This window comes from Engystomops pustulosus, chromosome 10, assembly GCF_040894005.1.
Source record: "Engystomops pustulosus chromosome 10, aEngPut4.maternal, whole genome shotgun sequence".
Taxonomy (NCBI): Eukaryota; Metazoa; Chordata; class Amphibia; order Anura; family Leptodactylidae; genus Engystomops; species Engystomops pustulosus.
Genome location: NC_092420.1, coordinates 84,711,224 through 84,736,597, shown reverse-complemented (window position 1 = coordinate 84,736,597; position 25,374 = coordinate 84,711,224). Strand labels below are relative to the sequence as shown.

Here is a 25,374-nt window from a genome sequence, read left to right as displayed (position 1 = left end):
TTGGGTTTTGCACTTGTCTAAGGACTTCTTGTGGCTTTTGAGCATATTTTTAGTGGGAAGATTACATAATTCACTGGGGTTCCGGATACAGGAACACATTCTGATGAAGTGGTTATAGTCAGATGTTATTACAGAGGAATTTCTTGTTTGTGCTGATTTATGATGAGTCTTGGTTTCTGATGAACTTTTCTGAATTTCCACTTATTGGGGCACATGTATCAGAAGTCCCTCTGTCAGTCTGTTTTTGGGACGTTTCTTGGGTTTTGCTGGTCATGTGTATCTTTAGTGGCTTTTCCTTATTGATACATGTGGCGTTTTGGTCTTATGTTAATGTTCGACTATTCCAAAAGTTCCAAAGTTGAAGATTTGCGCCAAAATTTGTGACTTTGTTGCAACTTTTAAAAAAAGTCGCTATTTCCACATCTGGATTCAGGTGATAACTCGGGGAACACTCAAGAAAACTAGACAATGGTGAAATTTGAAGAGGGACGTTTTGGGTGCAAATAAAGATGCAAATAAGCATAAGAACCATGAAAAGTCTCAAAAATTTAAAGACAAAGGCAAGCCAAAAGTTTGATACATGTTCCCGATTGACTTCTATAACCAGATGATGCATCTGGAAACATTTTATATTCTGCCATAGAGGTCTCCAGAAGTGACCATTTCAATAACTGACCAGATATAGCAGAGTTTCGGTAAGATAAAGTGTCAGTTCACTCTCTGCCTGTAAATTGGACACTACTTACAATCTAATCAGATACTACTGCTCTATGGGAAATATGCAAATATGTTTTCCAAGGTGTTAAATGGAAAACAATGCCTCCTTTTGCTACCTTGAAAGGCAGCCCTATTAACACCAAGTATGACCTACAAGAAGTAGGGAGAAGTAGAGGAGACCCAACCAGGACGAAACAGCACTGTCCACAGTTGGGAGTCTGTTCCTTCTGGAATAGATATACTGGTTTGGCTTAATCCCACATCATGGTTTTAGATTTCTTGTAGGTCATACTTGGTGTAAAGGGGGCTGCCTTTCAATGTAGCAAAAGGAGTCATTGTTTTCCATTTAACACGTTGGAAAACGTATTTGCATACTTCCCAGAATTCCCTTGTCTAGCATCTATGGCTTTAAGTCATAAGACTCATAAGTCTTAAGACACACCTTTTAAGGTGGCTTTAATTGGCAATCTCTCCCTAAGGAGAACACCTACTGTCTGACTCTACTGCTCTATAACATGCTATCGGCATACAGGACACTATATACAACCTGATTGGCTCCTACTTCTCTATAACATGCGACCTGCAGATGGAACACGTTGTACAATCTGCTCTGCTCTTCCTGCTTTATAATGTGCTGATGGTACATACATGACACTTATATGTAGCTAGTACTAGCTACATGGTTCGTGTTGTATACAGTACCATCATATTGTGTTTTTTTTAGCTTTCTGGGTCTTGATTAGTTGTTTGCCACCTAGGACCACTCTTGACACCTTATCACATGGGTTATTTTGCCCCTTTAAGTATGGATGTTGTTGTTGTCTACGGCCACGTCTGCTATTACAATTCAGACGGGCCATCTGGTGTGCTCCTTGGATTTTCGCATTCCTCCTCTTCCAATGTTTCCATTCTCTCAGTCCTGTGGCCTCAGTGGTCCCAGGCCTTGTGAGGCCTTTTAGCAGTGAGCTATTTATGTTGCAGGATGAGGTATGTACCCTCCTCAGTAGTTTCTCTCAGAAGACCAGACATCTTTACTGCATAGCGAGCAAAGGACATGGTTTAGGCATTACAGAATGGAAAAGCGATTAGGAAGAAGGGAAAGACTCAACATGGAAGATTGTGATAGCATCGTGTAACTTATTCTACATTCCCCAGCGAGTCGTCTGCTAATGTTCTCATACGTTCTGTCTGGTTTTGCTATCAGCCTCCTCTTATTTGAACCAATGCAAAGAAATATGTTCGGGACAGATTCAGCTGTCAGACAGGTGGACCTTTTTTTCCCTAGAAAGTCACTGGAAAGGAATGAAGCGGAAATGTTTGTTTGTAACAATGATGGCCTACGAGGAGATGGACACGCGTGGAAAGATCATTTACATGTCCTGTTATTCTTTATCATGATGTAGGAAGATGCCAAGAAGATGATATAACACTACAAGGGTTTATTTCCCCCGTTGGGGCTACCTAGGGAGTCGTATTGTGGTGGGGCACAGGCCATACTAACAGGTCTGGACTTCTGTGCTCCTCAACCTTGGTCAGCCCCGATAAAACTGATGAATTTAGAAATGGAGAGGGGGAAAAAATATAGTTTGAGGGTTTAGACCATTAACCTCCTGGGTCTTCAGTCCATTCCGGTTCTGACAAATCCTTTTTTTTTATTGGATTTGTGATGTTGACCTTTTATAGGGACCATACCATAAAAGACAATCTCTTATCAAGATTTGCTCTCAAGGACCGCGCCCTGAGAACCATGGCTGTGGTAAAATTTTATTCGCATGGATTTATTTTGGATCTGCGGGGAACAGTAGTGGAATACAGGCGGTCCCCTACTTAAGAACACCCGATTTGCAGACGACCCCTAATTACAAACGGACCTCTGGATGTTGGTAATTACTGTACTTTAGCCTTGGGCTACAATAAACAGCTATAACAGTTATCAAATTGTCTGAAATTAAGATTTATTGTTAATCCTGGTTCTTATGACAATCCAACATTTTTTAAATCCAATTGTTACAGAGACCAAAAAACAATTTGGCTGGGGTTACAATTATAAAGTATACAGTATTTGCATACAAATTCAACTTAAGAACAAAGCTACAGAACCGATCTTGTAAGTAACCTGGGGACTGCCTGTATAATATAGACGGTTTGGGCGGTAGCCCAGGACCCATGCCTTCTAGGGGCCCATGGATACCCAAACCACCCACCAAATTTTATAGCGAAAAGAATATGCTCTCAATACATATGTACACAGGAGCTATTTCGGGACCTTTTTTGAAGGTCCTCCAAAAATCCTGAAGCCAGATATGAAATTGGGCAAAAGTGAAGCATAATCCATTCCCCAAGAAGCTGATTCTGGTACCATATGTAGGGAGTGATTCCAAACTTGTAGGGGCTATAATGTTCATACAGCCTGGAGCCAAAGGGGAATAGGTCAAGAGATATCATATATAGAACGTAATGCCATCATTGAAATTGGGACAATACTTGGGGTCAAGTGTTGCAATGTTTAAGCAGTACGTGTACCTCAACACTTATATACCAGTCTAGGTGTGTGTGATATATTATATCTTACAAATTGGTTAAATAGCCTTGTATTAAATTGCCAGACATGTGTATCTGAGACTGGAAAATTTTGTTTTTTCTTAAAGGACAGTGCGTGACTGATGTGAGTGGGGTTTATTGGGTATACAATTTGGTATTCGGCTTGGATTTTCCACAGTTATATATTTGTAAAATGTCTTTAATGTTGGTCCCGTAACACAATTTTTCTTGCCTGCTGCTGAAATTCCTGTTACTTCCGTCCGGATCTCAGTTGGGGTCCACTTCCAACTGTTTCCTGATAAACCGGAGATACCGGCTCAGCCAATCACTAGGCAGAGTGAGCTGTTTTAGCCATTGGTTGGCTGAGAGGCATCTCTGCATGTACCTGGAATTGGAGTGCACCACAGACCGGGCAGTCTCTAGACCAAAGTTTAGGGAAGTACCATAATAATAAATTATGGGCTCCATGTTCAGCCATTACAGTTACTGGATGTTATTACTATTGGTATTTCACATCTGACCCAATATAATAGAACAAGTTAAAACTGGAATCTAAGATTTTCCTTCGTTTGGAATCTGTGTTCCATTATACACTGGTATTGCATAAGGACATCTGGACATCTTATAACTCTCCCTCATAACCTTATACTACAATAGATGGAGCGGAGAAGTCTGAGCATCCGTCCAGCATTTACGCATAATACTGCCTTGTCCTGGAAAAGCACGGCTGAGCTGGCCGGATTATCCTTCTGCTGTGGGATCTTTGATTTCAGACGCAAATGATCGTCATCAGATATTACAAAGGAATAACCTGGAAGGATCTTGCCTCATGCAGTAATAGAAGGAGATTGTTAGGAAGTCTTATTATTTTGGCAGGTGAAGCGAGAACGGTCCAGACAGGAGAATATGTGGAATCGTAGCGGTGGTGGTGGAGGTGGAGGACGGTGATTAATCTCTGATTCCTGTTACGTTTCACAGTTCTATGGGAAGTAATACACAATGACTAAGGCCTAATGTGGCTGCCAAGTCTGTTTTCTAGCAAAGTGTTTTCATAACCGTTCAGTAAATCTACCAAATCCCTAGGCAAGGCCGGGTTCAGCTGCTTCTCTACGCCAAAGCCGGCTCTGGGAGGGTATGACGCAGTAAAAGTCTTCAGTAATCACTGAGGATAATTATCCTGATATGGAGAAGCCTATTAAAGGACCCATGGTTGAGAACATACTATAGATCCACACAAGTGGCTGCTATGAGGTCCTTTGGGTGAGAGGCCCTAATCCTTGTTGGTCTTTGCTAATAGTTTTAGGAAGCTTTGTGGGTCTTGCACCTTTTATAGGAAGTGCATTGTTGATAAGCAAGGGGCGAGGGATTGTGCCAAGGGTCAAAGGAAGGGTCTGACTTAGAGCCAGTTTTGTACTTTGTGTCCGACTCTTTCAGACATGACCACTGAGGCTAGGGATTGTCTCAGCCATCACATGTACATAAAATATGATTGTATTTTCCATTGTACTGGTAGACACCATTGACCTCGGGACGTTGCTGGTGCCATGGTGGTCACTCCCACTGTAATACCTTGATGGACCTTGCCCCTAGACCTCCTGATGGGGTATGAGTTGCAGTACCAGTCATGAACAAGGGTGGTGCTATATCATGCACTTTCTCGAATTCCCAACTTTAATAGTGAGTAGAAATTTGCCGCTGACAGATGAGTCCTCTCCGGCTTTTGATTATTCCTCAGCCGCTTTGAAATCTTTACTTGCCTTTTAAACAAAATTTTTCACTCGTTCCTTCTGGAAGTAAACTGTACTCTTTTTAGTATAACATTTTACCGTCCAACATAAACAGCTTGTCAGTCTTTTGTGAAAAGGCCGGTGTGTCGAAGGAATCTCCTAATTGATAAATAATCGCGGCTAACCGAAAGGCACGAAGGAATGGCGCTATCTAAATAATGAACCTGGCGAATAAATCAGACCCCATTCTTCATTAAACAGAGCCACCATTATCCTGGGAGGAGTTGTGTCGCTTACACAGTCTGCTGTAGTTTATGGAAAACTTGTGCATCTCGTCCCCCCCCCCCTCCTTCCCCTATGCAAAAGTTGTCAATTTGCCAATTCTTTGCAAAACAGCTGGAGGAACACTGAATGTTTTGTTTGCAAGGACACTATCCTGCCAAGATTTCCACTCCGCAGGAGAAATGTTAAACTTCATTCAGAGCGTCCTGGGCTTTTCTTCCTCTGCAGGGTCCTCAGATCAGACCTCATCACTCTTCGGAGCAAACTATTCTTTTCCACTACATTATTCGAGGATTTGGTCATCCAGGAAATTGAGGCCTTGTCCATGTTTGGGCCTTATATCCTGTTGCTCCGTACCCCCCCCCCCTTCTTTGTTGCCATGTAAAGGCATCTAAAGAAAATTTGCGTAAGTCATCTTGTTCTGCACGGAAGAGGCCTGGGGAGCGAGATCAAATAAGGGTCTGCTGAGATCATGCATGTTTTATGAGTCAGTGACTTTTTAATGTTACAAAAAACATGTGTGCGGGAGACTAATGTCCATTATGACATGCGGATTCTTTCCATTCACTGCTAAAGAAAGCATCTGAAATAGCAGACTAAGAACACATTCACTCAAGATGTATTTATGGTCCTGCTATGGTCCATATATTTCTTTCCAAAAACAGTAGTATTTGGCCAAGGGAGGCTGAAGAGAGGTCTTGGCCCCTGGACGATATGGGTCATGGTAACTTTTCCACTTGTCTGAGAAGTAATACACCTGGAGTATAGTAGCTGCCACAAGGCCATAGATGCATTCAATTTTGTCTAGAATTGTGACATCTTAACACCCGCTATAAATACAAGAAAAATAAGCCTTACCAACGATCATGTGTCTATTGGGGGATTCCAAACCCTCAACCAACGTAGGTTATCATCGCCATGATAAACTGTATCATCCACAATGCTTTGTTATTCCGAAAGATGAGCTGAGGTCAAATATTTCTGCCAGAAGTTTACTCTACTCTCCTATTCCAGTGAAAAATATATTGAAAAGTTCTTCACAAAGCCAAGTGTGCAAGTGCATGTAAGAGCAAAGAAAGTTCAGGAGGAGTCTGAAAACTATTGTCTCTGATGCTCCCAAATTGCCACCATCCTCGCGTGAATATAGTAAGACAATACATTATACCGTATGTAATGCTATCACTTAGGAGTTTTTAAAGAAGGGCTTTACATTGACTAAATAATACCACCACATAGTGCCCATTCTGTACAACTACACAGTGTATAACCAATTCAATAGATACATTTACATAGATTTATACACACTTTTTACCTCCGATGTCCACATCCAGGTTGGACAGTCATTGCCCCACTGTCTGGGTGTTGGTGACGTTCCTGGTCTAAGGGGGTACATAGAAAAGTCTTGGATTCAGATTATTTTTATTTTTATTTTTTTTTGTATCATTCTACATTGAACCTAACTCATGACCTTGCATACCTCATTTTTGGATCACCATGTTGCCAATGCCATGTAAACCATGTTGGGCAAGCAGGCGAATAAGTAGTAAGTCACCTACAAAAGGAAGTCAAAAGTCAATGCTTGGCACTGGTGACTTAATGGGTCCCCAGACAGTGCCAAAGTGGTCAGACTGACCTTGCCTCTGAGACATTAGCAAAAAAAAGAGAAACCCAAGGAACTCCCAAATACTAATGTTTTTGGAAATGCATATATAGAGCATAGCATGGCCATAAATGCAGCTTGGTGAATGTGTCCATGTAGCTAACCCTGAAGATTGCCGATACCAGATAAATCCTATTCTTCTACCTTAGAACCTTCTGTTGAAAACTGTCAATTCTTAGTATTTTAGTAGATGAGGTCCATTAATTCCAACCAATAATCCTACAGTGTTAATAGAAGTGTTCAAAAGAAGGCCACAAAATCCGATAAGGGTTTTGAAAATTTTGAGAAGCTTTGCTCTAGTGACATGTTTCCTTATTGGTGGACATTTTCCAGATCTATCCGCAGAACTCCTTCAGAGACCTTCTTCTCAACTTGGCTGAACAATGAGTTCCATCCAAGGTCATGGGGTTCTTGGCCTTACCCTGAATCTGGCCTTGGTCGTCACCTCGGTCACAAAAATTCTGGTATAGTCCCTCAGACGTTGCTATGGTTTTTCGGCATTGTACCAAGTAGACCAAGGGTCTTTGCTATTGTTGAAGAACAAAACTCGTCTTCAGTCCTGCCGCAGGTCGTTTTGTTTCCAAATTCTTTCGCTTCAAGCGCAACATTTCCCGCTCCCCCCAAACTTTTTAAATGGTGGCGTCTCGTTTAACTTCACCTCTTTCACAGGCTTTTTTAGCACAAACAACGCAGCTGGAAAGGAGCCCCGGTGGTGAAACCTAGCCCAGGAATTCCTGGTGATTGATACCGACTTTATCTCCAAGTGGCTTTATTTGCAATTTAATGACATCTCTCGTATTCAGGAGTAATAATGGCCTCGGTTGAAGCTTCTATTTTCCCATGGAATGAGGAGAATGTGACAGCCGAGCTTTCAACAAGACTCATGAATTTTAAATAGTTTTCAACTAGAAAATAGGACACATGGCGTGTGGTCAGGGGTGGACGGGGAGCTGGCAGCCGCTCGGGGTAGTTTGGGATATAGTTGGTGCCTAAAAAGATAATGAATTCTTGGCTTGACCAGGTGCATACTTTGCCCAAGGAGCATGTCCAGACAGAGCGGAGAATGTTCCTTTGCCCAATATTTAACAATTGATCATTTTGTAGAAGGCAGAGGAGAAGTATTCGGCGATGCACTTTCTCAGCATGCTTGTACAGATCCCCATTTCATGTCATCATCCTTATCAGACAGAATCTGCACTGGTATTTCTAAGCGGAGTCTCGGTGCCAGTAACGCGGGTTATATAACATTTTTCCCTTTTTTTTTTTTTATTTTTGCACGACCTGAAATACATTCTTATGTTTTCATCACAGGCTCCGCTTCGCGTTGGATTGGATCGGTCGCTGATTTGAGGGTAATGAAATCCATACATTTTATTTTCAGGAGGAATCTTGCATATCCTTTTCTTTATCTTTCTTAGGTTTTTTTTTTTTTGCTAGTCAATGTATCAGGGTCTCTGTTTTTGGAGCCTTCATCAGAAGTTCCACCATGTTTGGTGCTGACGATTGCCACATGCACCACCATTAAAACTACACAGAATGGAGGCCATATAGGAACCTCCATATAGGAACCTCTTCTCCCTGCAGAACACTTACCGTATCTGCATGCCTTATGTTGTACCTATAGTACAGGAAATAACTCCAGGTTCCTTTACAGGCTGCAATTCTAGAATTAGCAGTTTAGCAAGCAATACATATCTATCATCAGTCATCCTCTATTATGGATTGTTATCTACTGACAGATTAGAAATACCGCCAGCAGCGTGTAAATGGTTGAACTGTATGTGCACAAAAGACACTCATATAATGATCACAGTGGAGAAGGGAATCGCCAGGGAAATCCCTGTATACACTGATCCTGAGTTACATTCAGCATTGTACATCAGAGCTGCACTCACTGTGTACATACATGACTTTACTGATCCTGAGTTACATCCTGTATTATACACCAGAGCTGCACTCACTATTCTGCTGCTGGTGCAGTCACTGTGCACATACATGACATTACTTATCCTGTACTGATCCTGAGTTACATCCTGTATTATACTGCAGAGCTGCACTCACTATTCTGCTGCTGGTGCAGTCACTGTGTACATACATGACATTACTTATCCTGTACTGATCCTGAGTTACATCCTCTATTATACCCCAGAGCTGCACTCACTTTTCTGCTGATGCACATTTGTAATTTGGGCTTAATACAGGATAAATAGTCCAAACCTTCTTAAAATACGTCAACCTTTTGCACTGTGATAAATATAATGTAATCTGATGAACTTTGGATACTTCATCCTTTCGTGCGATGCAGAGGAGTCGTCATAACAAACATATTCCCAGTCCCAAGGGTCAACGATTGGCAATAAACAGGTCGGGTACGGACTCTTAGGAATGGCCCATTGTGATCGATGTGTTGCACTACACAATGGGGCGTTTGAGTGAGACGCAGCAGCGTAGCTGAGCGCCAGCGCTGAATGACAGGTCGTGTTTTCATTTCATCCAAGGTTATGTCTGCCGTGTGGAAAATATTTGCCTGGGGTTAGAGCTTCTGATGTAATAATCTAAAGCCGTGTTGACTGATGCTTCATAATTGTAACATTTGTACGGGTGCAGTTTACTCATGTGTGCGCCTATACCCTGAGCGCTGTCCTCCGCTCACCCCTTAGGTTTAGACAAGTGGCGGGCCGTGCGCGTCTAATGACAGGATAATGGCAGCGCGATGGAGGCTTTGCTCCGGACTGTCATCGGGTCATGTGTTTTCTACATAATCAACAGCCGTAAGAGAGAAAAAATGACAGATCTGTGGCAACCGTAATTCCCAGTGTCAATCCCGCAAACTCCGGGCCCGGCTCGTATGACACTCATCGCACGGTTCAGAAAGTAAGATTCCACAATATCTCAGCAAAATAACTTTTCTAATTGAGTTTTCAGAATGACATATAATCTGATACCGTTATCCCCCCATATGTTCTTATTTAACGTAGAGCTGAAGTCCTCACCTCATATTACACCAAGGCCATCCTTTACAGATCTCCGTGATGACAGGTCCTAAATTTATAGGTTAAAAAGTGCAAATGCCTTACTTTTTACACGTCAACTTAAGTCCCATAATGCACCACTCCAAATCTTACTTTGTGGGGGCCTGGTTTGATTAGAACAAGACTGTGGTGTCTGGCGTACACAGAAGCAAGACTCATTCCTATGCAGGGTCTTCTTTCACATGAGGAGAGTTGAGCATCTTGCCTCAGGCAGCACCACCTGTAACAAGAAAGGGGGCGGCATCAGGGGAGCAGTTACATGCTACATAGCAGGATCTGCCTCTTATAGATATCTCTTCACACCTGTTGTCAGCATGGGTGTGAGACTCTGCATGGAGAACCCACTTGGTAAAAAATAAACTTATACATAACTACTGGATGAGGTATAGGGGTGCCGTTCTATAGCTCGCCTCAGACAGCAGAGTTTAGGATCACCCCTGCCTCTTGCCTTATTGTTTTTCTACTAGTTGTTATTATGTTACTTTCCTTTAAGAGATCCCACTTGCAGGGAATTCTTAGTGCAATGCCTATTGGGTAAAAGGAAGGTATGCAAATTAATTCACCTGCAGAGGGATGATCTCCGCTCTAGTGCCATCTATAGGTGATAATCCCACGAAGTTAAACATTTATATCTATAGGTGTTTCTGCTTTGTCTATTGTTTCATAGATGTCTTGGGGGGGGGGGGGGGGGGGTGGTAACGCCTGACCCTCATTTGTTAGATTGTAGCCCTAGAGAGCTTGGTGGTCCACCTTTTTTGTATGTTGTTAGTAGTGATAAGAAGATCCAATCCAGATCCGAACAAAAAAAGTTTGGTTCTGGGACCAAGACCAGAATGAAAACCATCACCATCGTTGGTGTTTAACCTTTTAAAAGCAGGGAGTGACAAACTTGGGCAAAATGGCGCATGCACCAATGGTGCCAGCAACGATCGTGGGTGTTAATTATGGAGGTGAATGTCGAACCAAACTTCTGGCAGAAGTCTGGGTTCAGACACGAACCCGCAATGTTTCACACTCTGGCCCACTCAACCCTAGTTGTTAGCTTTAGCATAACCATTACAAAAATGAATTCCTATTCATATCCATGATTTGTAGCTTTTCCAATGGCAATGGATGTGTATCCTCACCCTGCTGTGCTTAGTTCATTGCATTAACCTACCACATTGCTTGACTCTGCTCCACGTGGAAGCTTTAACGTCCAACCAGAAGCCTGACCATTTTACCCAAAGATATTGAGCCATAGCAAAGTGCAGAGAGAAAAGAGCACAGCAGTGTTAAGATGTTTTTTTTTCTATTGCAATTAGAGAATTTGAAGTCCTGGAATATAAATTATTTTTCACAAAAAATTTTGTAAAAAATACACTTCTGTTTTGTTATGGTCTTCAAGCGAAAGCCACTTAGGTGGCACCAAAGAGGCATATTCTAATTTTTGGAGTAGAGCTCCTCATTTTCGTATGATTTGTCATAGACCCAATTTCCTTTGCGCTAGTTGTTATGAGAAGGTGCCAATGTCCTTAATATGGAAGAGGAATTTTTGGCCTCCACCTGGCGCCTTATTGCTCCCCTGCCAATGCCCTGTGCTGTTCATTGCTATATAACGTTCCCCGATCAGACTGACCTCTCGAGTTTGTTTCCAAACATCAGACGGAGGGGCGGCCTTGGGTCTGGTGTCCTTCCACCGTTGGATCCACGTGTAACGGGTCTCATACGCGACAGACTGGATTTTACTGTGTTTCTGGACAACAGGAAATTCTTAGAAATGTCATTAACACACATTTATTGCTTCTTTCCCAGAAATAGAGGAGCTCTGGCAGATCCTCTGCAACTCTCCTCTACCTCCATAGACATTTTATAACTCTGGAATGTGTCTGCTTCAAAACTTCAGGATGTTTCGATATTACTCATGATAATTTTTCAGGCGCCGCAACGTGAAATAAGCTTCAAACAAGTCGTGAGGATTGAGAATAATGTTACAGCGTGTCTCGTGTGCAGTAATAGAGCCGCGTGGAGACAAGTCAGGAGAAACAATAGAGCCACAAATATAGCCAGTCCTACCATGCTGTGCCTATAGAACGCCACCATACTGCGCCTACGTAATAACGTTGTACGGGGGGAAACCGGCTTTAACCCATTCAGTACGCAACCTGTTTGGGACTTCAGTGATGACTTTATTTATTGCACCGTTCATAAGTGGACTTGTTTTCTGTGGGGTGCGTTGAATTTTAAGATGGCATCATTGTGGGGCACTTATAATATTTTGTTTATTAAAGGGAACTGGTAATCAGGAAGGTCATTTTTAGCATGATAGGTTCCAATAGTTTCTGCCATGTTGATCTAAAAAAAATGCTTTTATCGTACATCTGAATAATAACCGTGATTTTATTTGGTTATATAACATTGCCTGATTCCCTGCCAGAAGTGTGTAGTGAGTCCCGGGGGTGGGGAGGCAGTTCATGTGGTACAAGTTGCCTTCTCTTCAATTTCTCCTCCTCTACATCTCACGCATTGCCCTTCCTCATCCTCTCCCCTGCTCCCTACTTTGCTCACAGCTCTCTGCTGCAAGCCCCCCTCCCACCAGGACTCTCCACACACAGCTAGCAGGGAGCCATGTAATCTTACAGGGGGAAAAAAAGACTGGAATTGTTCAGATGCACGATAAAGTCATCTTTAAAATCAACATGCCAATAGCTTTTGAAACTTGTCACCATGTAAAAATTACCTTCCTGATGACCGTTTCCCTTTTAACAATGCATTTATTTTTTAGCATTTTTGTTGTATAGTCAAAATGACTTCCTATACTTTATTCTTTTGCTCAGTAAAATCATGGAGAGTTTTTTGTTTTTTGTTTTTTTTAAAAAAACATTGCAAAAAAGTCTTTGCACCCCAATGTTCTCACACTTTGATGTATGGTGCTGGCTAAGGTGTAATTTTTATGCAGGATGAGCTGATTATTTTTTTTTTTTTTTTTTTTTTTCCATTGATACTATTTTGGGGACTGTACTACCTTTTAAACACTATAAAGGGAACATGTCATCAGGAAGGTCATTTTTAGAAGACCGGTTCCAATAGCCTATGGCACGTTGATTTTAAAAAATGTCTTAATAATTCCAGGGCTTTTTAATAGTTTCTTTAACATTAGCGGGCTCTCTGCCAGCAGTGTGTGGTGAGTCCAGGGGGGGCAGTTTAAACAAGAATTTCTTGCGGTGGTGGCCTGGGGAGGGGACAACAGGGCAGAAGCTGATGGAGGGGGTGGGTAATGAGTGAGGAGAAGGCCTTGGGGAGAGGAAGACTTGTGCTGTTCGAACTTTCCTCCCAGGACTCGCCACATGTTACTGGCAGGGAGCCAAGTAATGTTACAGGCTTCCTTTTTATGGGTGGCAAGATGGCGAAAAGTGTGGATTTGGAGGATCTGTAATACCAAGTGCAGTCCCTAGACTGCTAGACTGTGTATGATACTGAGCCAGGAACACCACATGACTCATGGGTAAAAAATGTCAAGATATTTTTTACATTTTTGTGTTGCAGGGGACAGTGTAGACGAGAGCAGGAACCTATTCCCGACGCCATTTGTGGTTGAGGGGCAGAAAATGTGGTGACAATTTCCCTTAAAACATATAAACTGTATACAGAGAGCTCCCCCTAGAGGCGGTAAAATTGTACAATGACTATGCTGGAGATTTGGATCTCTGTAACAAGGCTCTGATCAGCACAGACTTGACTTGACAGAAGAATCTGACCTAGCAGTGGCTGGATGTCTCACCCCTTCATTTCGGAGGTATGAGAAAAATGACAGGCACGCAACGTTCAGGTAAACCCTATAAAGCCTTGAGTCCTGACCGTTCCTGTTCCAGGCAACCTGTCAAGTTGTCTTTTTAGTCGTTGAGCTTCCTTCTTACCCACGGCCTGTTTTTTTGCTTTTTTTTCGATTCTGTGAAATCTTCACCTCGTCGATGATCTTCGGTGATGTAACGTGCCATTGTTGGATTGAATAGAGCCAAAATTCTTTAGTAGTCATTTTCTCAGAAGTTGGATGAGATCATTTTTTTTTTTTTTGGTCTTCTGTCAAATGTCAGCCTCATATTTGTGTCAACCTTGAGAGATATACTGCGGTGTTTACAGCTCGGCATATTTGGTTGCGGTGTTTGACATATGCCACCCCCTGCCTGGGGCACTTGGAGCAGACATTACAGAGAGATACAGGTTTCTCTAGAAGACTTGGACGGCCGCTGCATTCATTGTCAGCATAAGTAAACAAGCACTTACGTCATCCAGTAGCTTCTTACCGGTAGTAATTGTCCAGGTATGAGGAACTGAATGTCTACCGGCTCCGGCTTCCACAGTTCAGACACATTGTGTAATGACAATTAAGAGTCCTTAAATATTTTCTCATTAATCCTATTAAGTAGAAAATATTCCGTCATCTTCTGAGCGAGCGTTTCCACCTGAGTAAATGTCTTCTCCAAACATTGCATCAGCGAGAGACAGAATAATTCTCCCAAGGTAACGTAATCTGCAGAGCGTTACATCTTCCAGCTCATCGTATCGGCTTGGAGGCCGCAGGTGATTACTCACTAGAGGGATTGTCCTGCTTGGTGAATGCTAGGAGGTTTCCCATGTAAGTGATACTAGAAGCCACCGATTAGTGAACAACCCTCATGGCTCTGTCTGATCACAAGATATTGGGTAGAAGTGATCGCCCCAATACAACCAGTGTCGGACTGGCCCACCAGAGGATCCTCCGGTGGGCCCCCAGCTCAACCCAATACTGAACCCCAGAGGTCCATCAGAAAACAACACAATTTTAAGGCTGCTAGAGTATATTTCCTGGGGGATAATGAAGAGTTGGCCCCCAGATTGTTTTTCTCTGGTGGACCTAAGGAGACCCAGTCCGACACTGAATACAACAGTTTCTCATGAAAGTAGAAGAAGGCCATGTGCATTCGGCAAACCTGGGCATCAAGTATCAAAACCTTTAGGCTTGTTTCAAGAGCACTAATGTGGTACACTTTGGGTCTTTATTTAAGGGAACCTGTCATCAGGTTTTAGCCCACTAAACTAGAAGCCCCTTCAGGAAGGGGATGAAATGTTCTTTCTAGACTTCCCTCTTTATGTGAAATCTCACCTGTACAACTATATAAATCGGGAAAATCTTTCAGATGACATCAGACTAAAGGATTTGTCATCTACAGAACCAGAGATGCAGAAAGCTAAAGACATAGTTGGAAATGCAAGCTGCATGTAAAGATGCAATTCCCGCCTATTTGACCGCCTGTGTGTCCAGTTCTGTAGCTCACAGAACCATAAGCCTGATGGGATCTGAAAGATGATTTTTTTCTTATCTTGAATATGACACCAGCAGCATGTTTCTAGGTGCTAAAGAACAGAAGATGGGGGGGGGGGGGCTTCTCAAATGACACTTCCCCTGTAACCACTGAACTAGACTCCTCTCATATGAAAGTAAGATGAGAAGAGTCCTGTTTGCCTGACTTTATAGGTAAATGAATCCACATGGAAGGGAATTCTAGACATGACATACCCGACCTGAGGGGTATAGTGGCTTAGTGGGGTAAAACCTGGTGACTGGTTCCCTTTAATTTTTGGTTATTTTTGGGTGTTTGTTTGGGCTTTGTGGTCAAAGGTTTCAACTTGAATAAAACTCTGAAAGGACAAGGCCTGTGGATCTTTGTGGGTACAAGCCTGTACTTATTGATAATGACTCTCCATTCTTTATGGGATAGAGGACTCCCAAAGATTACTAAAATGAATCCACTGTATATCTTCTCCTTTTGGGCTGCGTAAACACATGGTGTAAACACAATAAAACAGCGGAGGACAGGAGATTTCCATAATTACATTCTTGTAAATATTGTGTTTTATTTAACACAAGTAGTTAACACATTAAATGAAATCTACCACCAGGATCAATGATTGTAAACCCAGCACACTTACATGATGGTGTGTGTCCCCTCAGGCAGGATCTGCTCTTCTTTCAGCTTCTTATACCCTTGTTTTTACAGTAAAGGGATTTAAAAATTATGCAAACGAGCCTGAGAGGCTCTGGGCTCTTTTAACAACTATGAAGCCCTGAGCCTCTCAGGATCATTTGCATAATTTTTACATTTGTTTTTGTAAGAACACACCAGATCCTACCAGAGGGAGCACACACCTGCATGTAAGTGTGCTTGATTTACATAATGGATGGTGGTGGTAGATTAACAGAATGTTAACACCAACAATAACAGCATTTTGTAAACACTAATGTTAACGACAATGTAATTGGGCAAATTCCCTCTCCTCCTGAGCGGTAATATTGCATTTCAAAATATGTAAAGGCCACATGTGAACGCAGCCTTATGCTTAGTAAAAAAAAAATCAACTGGTTCAATTAGGATTCTCATTAATAAGGTGCCACACAATCTCACATTTGTGTCGCAGAGGATTTCTACTATCCTGAATACTGATGAAACGTTCTGTTCCTGCAGGTGGAGGCTGTGAAGAAAGCGTTACAGGACCTGCAGATGAATGTGGTGGAGATGACGGATGAAAACGCCACGCTGGATGGGGGAGATGTGTTGTTTACAGGTAATATATCCCAAATGATGGGGGTACCAGTGTGTTCTTTGACTTGGCCCCCCAATACTGTAGTGCCAAGGAGCCACTTACTTTCAGAAACTCATTCCTACATATAGGGGGAGATTTATCATAAGTCTCCAAGAGCAGAACTGTTCTAGTTGCCCAAGTCAACCAATCAGAGCTCCGCTTTCATTTTCCCACAGCTGTTTATAAAATTAATGCTGAGCTCTGATTGGTTTACATGGGTAACTATAACTAAAATATAACAGTTGTACCTGATACAATCTCCTCCATAGAATCTATAACCCAACCATCAGTAACAGTCTATCTATTGTAGAAACTTATGTTTGCTTATTAAAAAGAGGGGTCTTTAGGCCCCCTCCAGCATCAGGGCATTGGTGCAGCTTCTACTTCTCTTCCCCCCCCCCCCCCCTGTAGCTACATGACTGTCCCAGCCTAAGCCTCTGCTGTCCATGTTCACCATCCATTGACCTTCTATTCCTATACTTTCTATAGTGTTTTTTTTTCCCCAATTTTAAAGCCAAATCTTCCTTGCATGTCCGTGATTCGGTAGAATCATGTGTAGCACATGGAGGAGACAGAACACGTCTATAGCTATTCATAAAGTAGGACTTCACCTGATTGAATTTGTTCACCCCTTTAACTACATGACCTAAGGATAAACTTATGGTCTGTAAATCCCAGGTTTCTAGGTGCTAAAGAACAAAAGATGACTCTCCCCTGCAACCTCTAGACTCCTCTCATATGAAAATAGGATGAGAAGAGTCATATTTGCCTGACTTTAGGGGATTTTTTTTTTTAAATAGTTAAATAAGTGAGATTTTTAGGCCCCATCCGGCATCAGGACATTGGTGCAGCTGCTACTTTCCACCCCTATAGATACATGAATGTCCCAGCCTAAGGGTGATGTCACACGTATGCGTTTTCAATCCGTTTTCAATTTACAGGTCCTGGTGCCTAAGGGTGAAGACACACGTGGCGTTTTTAGGCCGTTTTTAGTTAGTGCGTTTTCAGATCGTAAAAAACGCATGCGTTTTTGACAGGTTTGACCAATTATCTTAATTCAAACTGGTCAAAAACGGCCTAAAAACGCCACGTGTGTCTTCACCCTTAGGCACCAGGACCTCTGCGCGAGTTATGGTCTGTAAATCCGAGGGAATACACTAGGTGGCAGCGCTGAGTGATAACATGCACTGTGTACCGTTTGTGTTGAATCCAAGTTTTTTATCATTTCTCAGGGCGAGAGTTTTTTGTGGGTTTATCCAAAAGAACGAACCAGCGGGGAGCAGAGATCCTGGCCGACACATTTAAGGTAAGAATGAGATAAGATCGTACGTTATACTGCATATTATAAATGGGAAACTGGGGACACAGAAAAGAGTCTTGTGTTGTTTAATTACATTGATGTTAATGTTTGCATTTACAAAATAATCCATGTGTTAACATAGCATTAACAAAACAAATGTTAATGTGATGTAAACACATGCAGTTACATTGTGTTAACATCTCGTTTTGTAAAGACAAATGTAAACAGCAATGTAATTGGGCAAATCTCCTCTCCTGAGCTGTTGTATTGGGTTTCAAAATGCAATGTAAATTCCACATGTGAACACTGCCTTAAAGGAGTAATTCCATCTCAGCAAGTGAATGTTATTGTTGTATTATTAGAGAGTTCTAGAATTTTCCACTATACTTTCTGTAACACGGTTTTATACATCTCTGCTTGCTGTTATTCTATGGAAACCTTCTATGTTACTTTCAGTGGACAGAAACCGGACCATGGCTCGTTATATCAGGGCTCGTTATATCACATACCACTCATTACGCTCTATGATCCTAACGAGCCGTGCACCTGTGTGACCGTGGTCAGATTTCTATCCACTGGAGTAAACATAGATGCTTCCTGTAGAATGACAGCAAGCAGAGATCTAGAAAACTGTGATACAGAAAGTACATTGGAAAATTGTATAAGTTTTTATAATGCACACAATAACATTCACTTGCTGAAATGGGAATAGCCCTTTAAGGATACATAGAGCTGCAGTTGATAGATAATCTAAAAGAGTGTAGCCAAAGCTCCTCCATTCACATTACATTAGATAAGATTTCTCTGATGATATATATTCAAAGAGCTAAGGATTGGGCATGTTGGATGTCCACATGGCTGATCATTTTGTCCTTGGGTCAGAAGTCACTTGTAATTGGATCTGGCAGCAGCTTTCTCCATCCATTACACATCTTCCTATCATTACCTAAACTTCTACAATAGACATGCTCAGAAAAAAATTTGGACACCCTAAGTGTTAATCTCCCAAATTCTCTTCTGTTCCCGCAGGATTATGCAGTGTCCACAGTCCCCGTAAGCGACTACTTGCATCTGAAGAGTCTGTGCAGCATGGCCGGACCCAACCTCATCGTCATCGGCTCCAGCGAGGCAGCTCAGAAAGCTCTTAAGGTACCGAGTGACTTTATTAAGAAGCCCGCAGGTCCCCGAGGACACGATCTGCTGAATTTGTACTGTATCTGTTACCCCATTCCAAATCGGCAACTAATTTGGGAGAAGTTACTGCCACCTCCCCTTCTATCTATCGTTACAGCATAGTAAGGTCTCTACATTGCAACCATTTGGTACATTGTGTCCCCGATGACGTCTGTGCTGGACATTGTTGTCCTCTTCTGCATCACTGATGGAGGAGAACAAAGCCTGAGGCTTATAATGAGCAAATATAACAATATGTATCTGCATAATGTCTCCGCCATGAGGTCACCTGACCTATATTTACTATGCAGGTGACACACACGGATCTTGTATAATTCTAGGCAGGTTCCTGGAATGTGCAGAACCCCAAAACCTAGAGTAAAACATATAGTAAATATTAGCTCAGTTTTGTTCCAGAGATGTACACGCTGTTCTAGTTATGATGGTTAGTACTGCATCTACATGATCTGATCATAGAAGAGGATGCGGGAGATGACAGGTCTCCTTAAAGGGGTTGTCCAGCCACATCCGGTTTTCCCCAATCCACAGATCAGGAGAATAAAAGTCTGATGTACCCCAAATGATTGTCTAGTGACGGTCTATGACAATGATGGAACTGAGTATAGGCGGTCCACCTACTCAAGGACACCCAACCCCTAGTTGAAGAAGGACCCCTCTCCCCCCTGGTGAAGTCTCTGGATGTTACTATAGTCCCAGGCTGCAATGATCAGCTGTAAGGTGTCTGTAATGATGTTTTATGGATAATCCTTGGTCCCATTACAGCAAAAAATTTTGATAAAATGATTGTCACTGGAGCAAAAAATAATTTTTGTCTGGATCTACAATTGCAAAATATACAGTTTCGACTTACATACAAATTCAACTTAAGAACAAACCTATGGACCCTATCTTGTACGTAACCCGGGGACTGCCTGTACTGTGCTCTGCTCTCTCTGTCATAGAGTTAAATAAAGCAACAGACACATGTGCGACCACCAACGGACCACCATTCCCGTGATCCGTGGGGGTCCCACAATGGTAATATCCACCTAACAGCAAGTAATCCCCTATGCTTTTACTTATGTGAAAACCTGATTTGACTCTTGATGTGGCTGGACAATCCCTTTTAAATCTTCAAATTCCTATGTGTGTCTCCTACATAGAACATCATCGTAACATTGCGGGATGTAACGATGATTCCAAGCTGGAAGGCGACAAGATGTTCTTTCACGGGAGAACAATTTCATCTCTCGCTTCTGTCTCTGACCCGCGACCCCTTACACCAGCCCTTTAAGCTGTCTGGGTTGTGGTTGGCTGCATTTTATGGAGATCCGTAGTCTGCAGTTTCCTCCACCAGAACCAGAACCATCTCTATCACACCAGGGAGACTGTAACCAGAAGATTTTACATCTGCTTGGACATGACACAGATCGGAGGAAAGCCATGAGGATATGGGGTCACCGACTGCAGGATTCATTAACCTGTTGATTCAGAGCCATACAAATTTATGGAATAACATGCCAGATCACATATATGACCCAAAACGGGTCCTAACAAGTTCTGTCTGTGAGTTGGACACATAATGAATGACGTTTCTGCTGTGTTGCAGACCATGCAGCAGATGAGCGATCATCGCTATGACAAGCTGACCGTCCCCGATGATGCCGCTGCCAACTGCGTTTATTTGAACGTTCCCGGGAAAGGTCATGTCCTGCTGCACCGGGCACCCGAGGAATTCCCTGAGAGTGTGAAAGTAAGTTATAGAAAACCTGATAGCCCTCCATGACTGCTCTGACTGGCTCTGTATACAGCATAGCCACCTACACAGTAGAAACCCAGAAGCATAAATCGCTTAGTTTATGGTCCTAGATCACCTGAGATGCCTTGGTCAATTGTTACCACAGCATCTGTAAAGTTAATCTCACTTCCTGTTATGTGAAAGTAACAAAGCGCTAACAACCTCATCGCCTCTTACAACTGATCCCAGGCTGTGGAAAGCTCAATAATATTGTAGTAATTGTGTTACAATTGACCACAGTATCTCTAATTTCACTTCCAATTTAAATTGTCCCTGGAATGTAAATTTTTAGCTGATGACAGGTTATAATAGTCTATGCTATTCAAAATGTAAAAATACTCTTTGTTGGTATTCTAATCATTTCAGTTGTTTAATAACATTTTATTTCACATTATTCCCATCTCAGGACACGCCAAGTAATGTGAAATAAAGTTTTCTAAAGTACTGCAATGATTCAGAATGCTGACAAAGGCATTTTAACTCCTTACCGATGTGTGATGAAGGTTGGGAGAGTATATAGCAGCAAACCAGCACCAATCGCGAGTGTTAGGCCCTAATAAGCCTGCAGCATGCGTCGCGTGCTTAGATGGACGCTATCTGTAACGTCGTTGGGGAACGACTACATGTCTCCATGACAGCCTTGGATCTTTTTAAGACCCGAGGCTGTATGTTTGCTGTCCATTTGTTACAATGTAATGTATAACTTGGAGTTCTTAGAAATAGGTACACGTTGGAGATCTTTAGAAAAATATTTTTTGATTATTCCAATAAATTTTTCCCTTTTTTTGTAGGTTTTTGAGAAGCTCAAGGAGCACATGCTGATTCCTGTGGCCAATTCCGAGTTGTCTAAAGTGGACGGATGCCTGACCTGCTGTTCACTACTGATAAACAAGTCGCCAAACCTCTGAGAGCCTGGACTGCGACAAGTGCGCCCGGAGACAAGTGCACACTGTGGCCACTCCTCCAACGTCCGTTACCTGACAATCCAACACCGAGCTGATACTACGAGAAATCCACATAGAAAATTGAGGGCTAAATTTACTGACCAGTAGTGAAATCATTAAGTAAAATCCCATTTTTCATCTAAGAAACGCCTTAAATTCTCATGCAGAGCCTGATCGATCACTTGGAATTCAATCATTTTGGAATAAAGTACCAAACCATGTCAAATTTGCTAAATTTTTTACACTTTTTTTTGTTGTTGTTTGGGAGGAGGAGGGTTACTAGTTTCCATAGTGGTGGGAGATATATATATATATATATATATATATATATATATATATATATATATATACGTACATTTTTGTTGTTTTTTTTCTGGAATAATTGCATTTTGAGCACTATGTTTGTGTAACCCCGCCCACTTTTACCAACCTCAGTGAGGGGGTGTGGCTTTTGTCACCACCAATGAGAGACCAATTCTTTAAAAAGTGATTTGATTGTTCACTTTGCTTCCTTTGTAATGAAAATGGTCAAGTTCCATAGTAAAGGATAAAGCTCAGGAATATTCCAAGGTGGATTTCCAGCCAATGACTGGACAATGAACCTATTAAAGGGATTTGTCTATGAGTAGAAAAACTTGTTGCATATGGACTCTAACACCGTGCCCTATCTGTCCATGCTCAGCCACATTCACTTCAGTATAACTGAGTTGCAGTACCAGACACAAGCTCAGGAAAGAGCTGGCACTGCCTGACAGTTGTGTTACAGAATAGGGAGGAAGAAACTGTTTTTCTAATCTTGTACAACCCCTTTAATGGGCTCCAGCACCACATCTGTCTCCGGGTTGGATCTGGTATTAAAGCTTATTCCAAATCAAACGATTAAAACTGAGCTTGAGTACTAGACACAACACCTGAACAAAGTGGGTGTTCAGTCTAGGAACTATGAATGATGGTTTTGCAGATTTATACCCCGCCTCCCACCTAAATCCCCGCCCCCGCGGTACTACTATAGTATCTGTATAGCAATCGTGTTTTCAGTACGGGAAGGGAACTAGCTTAATATTGACACAACCCCAGAAGTCCCCTCCACTGTGCCTATGAGCTTGGTGACCCTCTACAGAATCATATATGGTAAAAACTTTTTTTTTGTCTTTTTGATCACCTGTTAGCATTTTCTCAAATGTGTTTCAAGCAAGCTAGAATTTTAGAAAATTTGTATAATTATTGTTCTAGGAAATAATTGTGGTGCACATGTTACAATCTGACACTGTGTGAAAAAAAAAAAAAAATTGTTATCCGACAAGGGCCTGGGCAAAGTTTCTGAAACTTTCTTTTGTACAGGTGAAGGACAAGGTTAGATGGTGGGTATGGGTCTCTATTGGCTATTCTACCTTATAATTTGGTAAATAATCGCAATTCTTATCATAACAATTCTAATCCTTTTTTTTTCCGTTTTTAATTTGTCTCTTCCCTCTGTTATTCCGCCTGACAATGTATGGATAAACTGACAAATGGTTGTTAGCATTCCCCCGATCCCCTTGACAATAGAATATGTCCCTCCATCCATAACCTGACATGCCCTATCGGTTCTAAATTTGTATCAATTCCTCCTGGTTTTCTAGACCTCTGCTTGCTGTCCTTCTATAGAAAGCTTGTTTTCTATAGAAATGTTTAATTCCAGTGGACAGAAACCTGACCATGGTCACACAGGTGCATGGCTCGTTATATCACACGGCTCTGATTACTCTCTATGATACTAACGAGCCGTGCACCTGTGTGACCATGGTCAGATTGCTGTACACAGGAAGTAGCTTTCTATAGCAGGACAGCAAGCAGAGATCTAGAAAACCACAACAGAAAGTATATTGGAAATGTGCTTCAACTTTTTATAGTACAAACGGTACCATTAATTTTCTGAAATGGGAACACCCCTTTAATCATCAGGAAGAATAACAGAGGGACGACACAATGTAGCATTCTATGAAAAAGAAGCTCCAGAATTATTATATTGAGGTCATCGGAGCTGTATACACAAAACGGTACCTATAATCACATGGGCGGCTAATTGTGGCCCAGGATAAGGGTGATGCCACACATGGCGTTGTGAACCTGGTTTTGGTCCGTTTTTACGCAGTCCGTCCAAATGCGCATGGGTTTTTTTGAAAACTCTTCCATTTTTTGACAGGTTTGGCCAATTATCTTACTTAAAACTGGTCAAAAAAACGGATGCGTTTTTGGACGGACTGCTTAAAAACTGACCAAAAACGGGTTCAAAACGCCATGTGTGGCATCACCCTAAGGGCGAAGACACCCTAAGGGTGAAAACGCATGCGTTTTTGACAGGTTTGACCAATTATCTTAATTCAAACTGGTCAAAAACGCATGCATTTTCAAAAAACGGTCTGAAAACGCACTAACTAAAAAACCGCCCAAAAACGCCACGTGTGTCTTCACCCTAACACTAGTTCTAGTTAATAAGTCCTCTTGACTGCCCCCTAGCTATGTTATAGGGCATTATTCTGCATAATTATGATGCACTATAGGCAGCAAATAGTGTAAATACATACATCTAGACAATCCCTTTTATATAAAAGTCTCCAGTTTGTCTCTCTCTCGTCTCATTTCTCCTGCAGCGCAGCCTAGAGGGGAAGTGTAGCATTGCAGGCAGGAATTCACATTTGACCACCAGAGAAGAAGCCACTTCCAGTTAGCTGCTACAGGGTGAGACCACCGCATAGTTGTAACGTACAAAGTATCTTCTAGGGTATTGTGATCTTTAATCTGTATATGGTGATAACTTTTTCCTGAATTTGGTGTATAATGTATGTGGAATAAAAAAAATTTATGCTGTGAATAATGTACACTCAGGTATTTACCGGAAACATTTGTATTTAGAATATAGATGCAGATGAGTAGTAAGACATTGTGTATCACAGGAGTATGGGGCGGACTTAGTGCAGTCGCAGAGGGGGCCTATAGAGGAATAGGGCCCGGTTTGGAAGACCAGTATTGTCTATAGGTCTCTCAGAATTGCTTTCTTTGCATTGGTTTAGAGTCCCATATAACGTTCTGCAGTCACCAGTATAAGTGACCCCGGATATGCCCATGTGTGTAGTCTGGGTGGACAGATGTCCAGTATACGGCTGCTGTTCTTGTCACCATCTTGGCACCAGTGCGGTTTTCTCTAGACGTCCAGTATGTAGATGTCAGGATCACATATGACCGGATCGTGTTCCTGTGACATTATGGTTTCCTTCTGAATTGTCCTGTTTCATGTAATGGGTTTTCCTGTTGATTTAATAAAAGTCACCTTGAATTTATTGTAATGTTGAGAGTTTTTCATATTCTTTGTTTCATGTCGGTAACGTCTGCTCTGCGTCACCCTACAACTTTTACAGGGCTAATCTGCTTCCTATGTATCTGTGTCATCCTGCAACTTGCTTATGGTGCTTGACCAGATCTTATGTATAATCAAACCTGACACTGTGCCGCGTCGTCCTGCAACATACAAACAACCTTAAACTGGACCTTGTGTCATCCTGCAACTTGTACACCTGTGTCCTGAGCCGGGACCAGGCAGTGTGGCACCCTAGGCAGAGC

At 42.1% G+C, this 25,374-nt stretch overlaps 1 protein-coding gene across 3 annotated transcripts in view; it reads left to right on the top strand.

Moving 5' to 3' along the window:
* The window catches only part of DDAH1 (dimethylarginine dimethylaminohydrolase 1), a 47,912-nt gene extending 22,818 nt beyond the window's left edge, over window positions 1–25,094 (top strand). For 2 of the 3 annotated variants that reach the window (XM_072128699.1, XM_072128700.1), the window contains exons 2-6: window positions 16,442–16,541; window positions 17,792–17,865; window positions 18,889–19,008; window positions 20,642–20,785; window positions 21,622–25,094. In XM_072128699.1, coding sequence (XP_071984800.1) covers window positions 16,442–16,541; window positions 17,792–17,865; window positions 18,889–19,008; window positions 20,642–20,785; window positions 21,622–21,738 — 555 coding nt within the window. In that variant the 3' untranslated portion in view covers window positions 21,739–25,094. Of the gene's footprint in view, window positions 1–7,951; window positions 8,280–16,441; window positions 16,542–17,791; window positions 17,866–18,888; window positions 19,009–20,641; window positions 20,786–21,621 lie in introns of those variants that run through there. The other variant, XM_072128698.1, reaches the window with a different exon arrangement.
* Window positions 25,095–25,374: the final 280 nt, after the last annotated feature.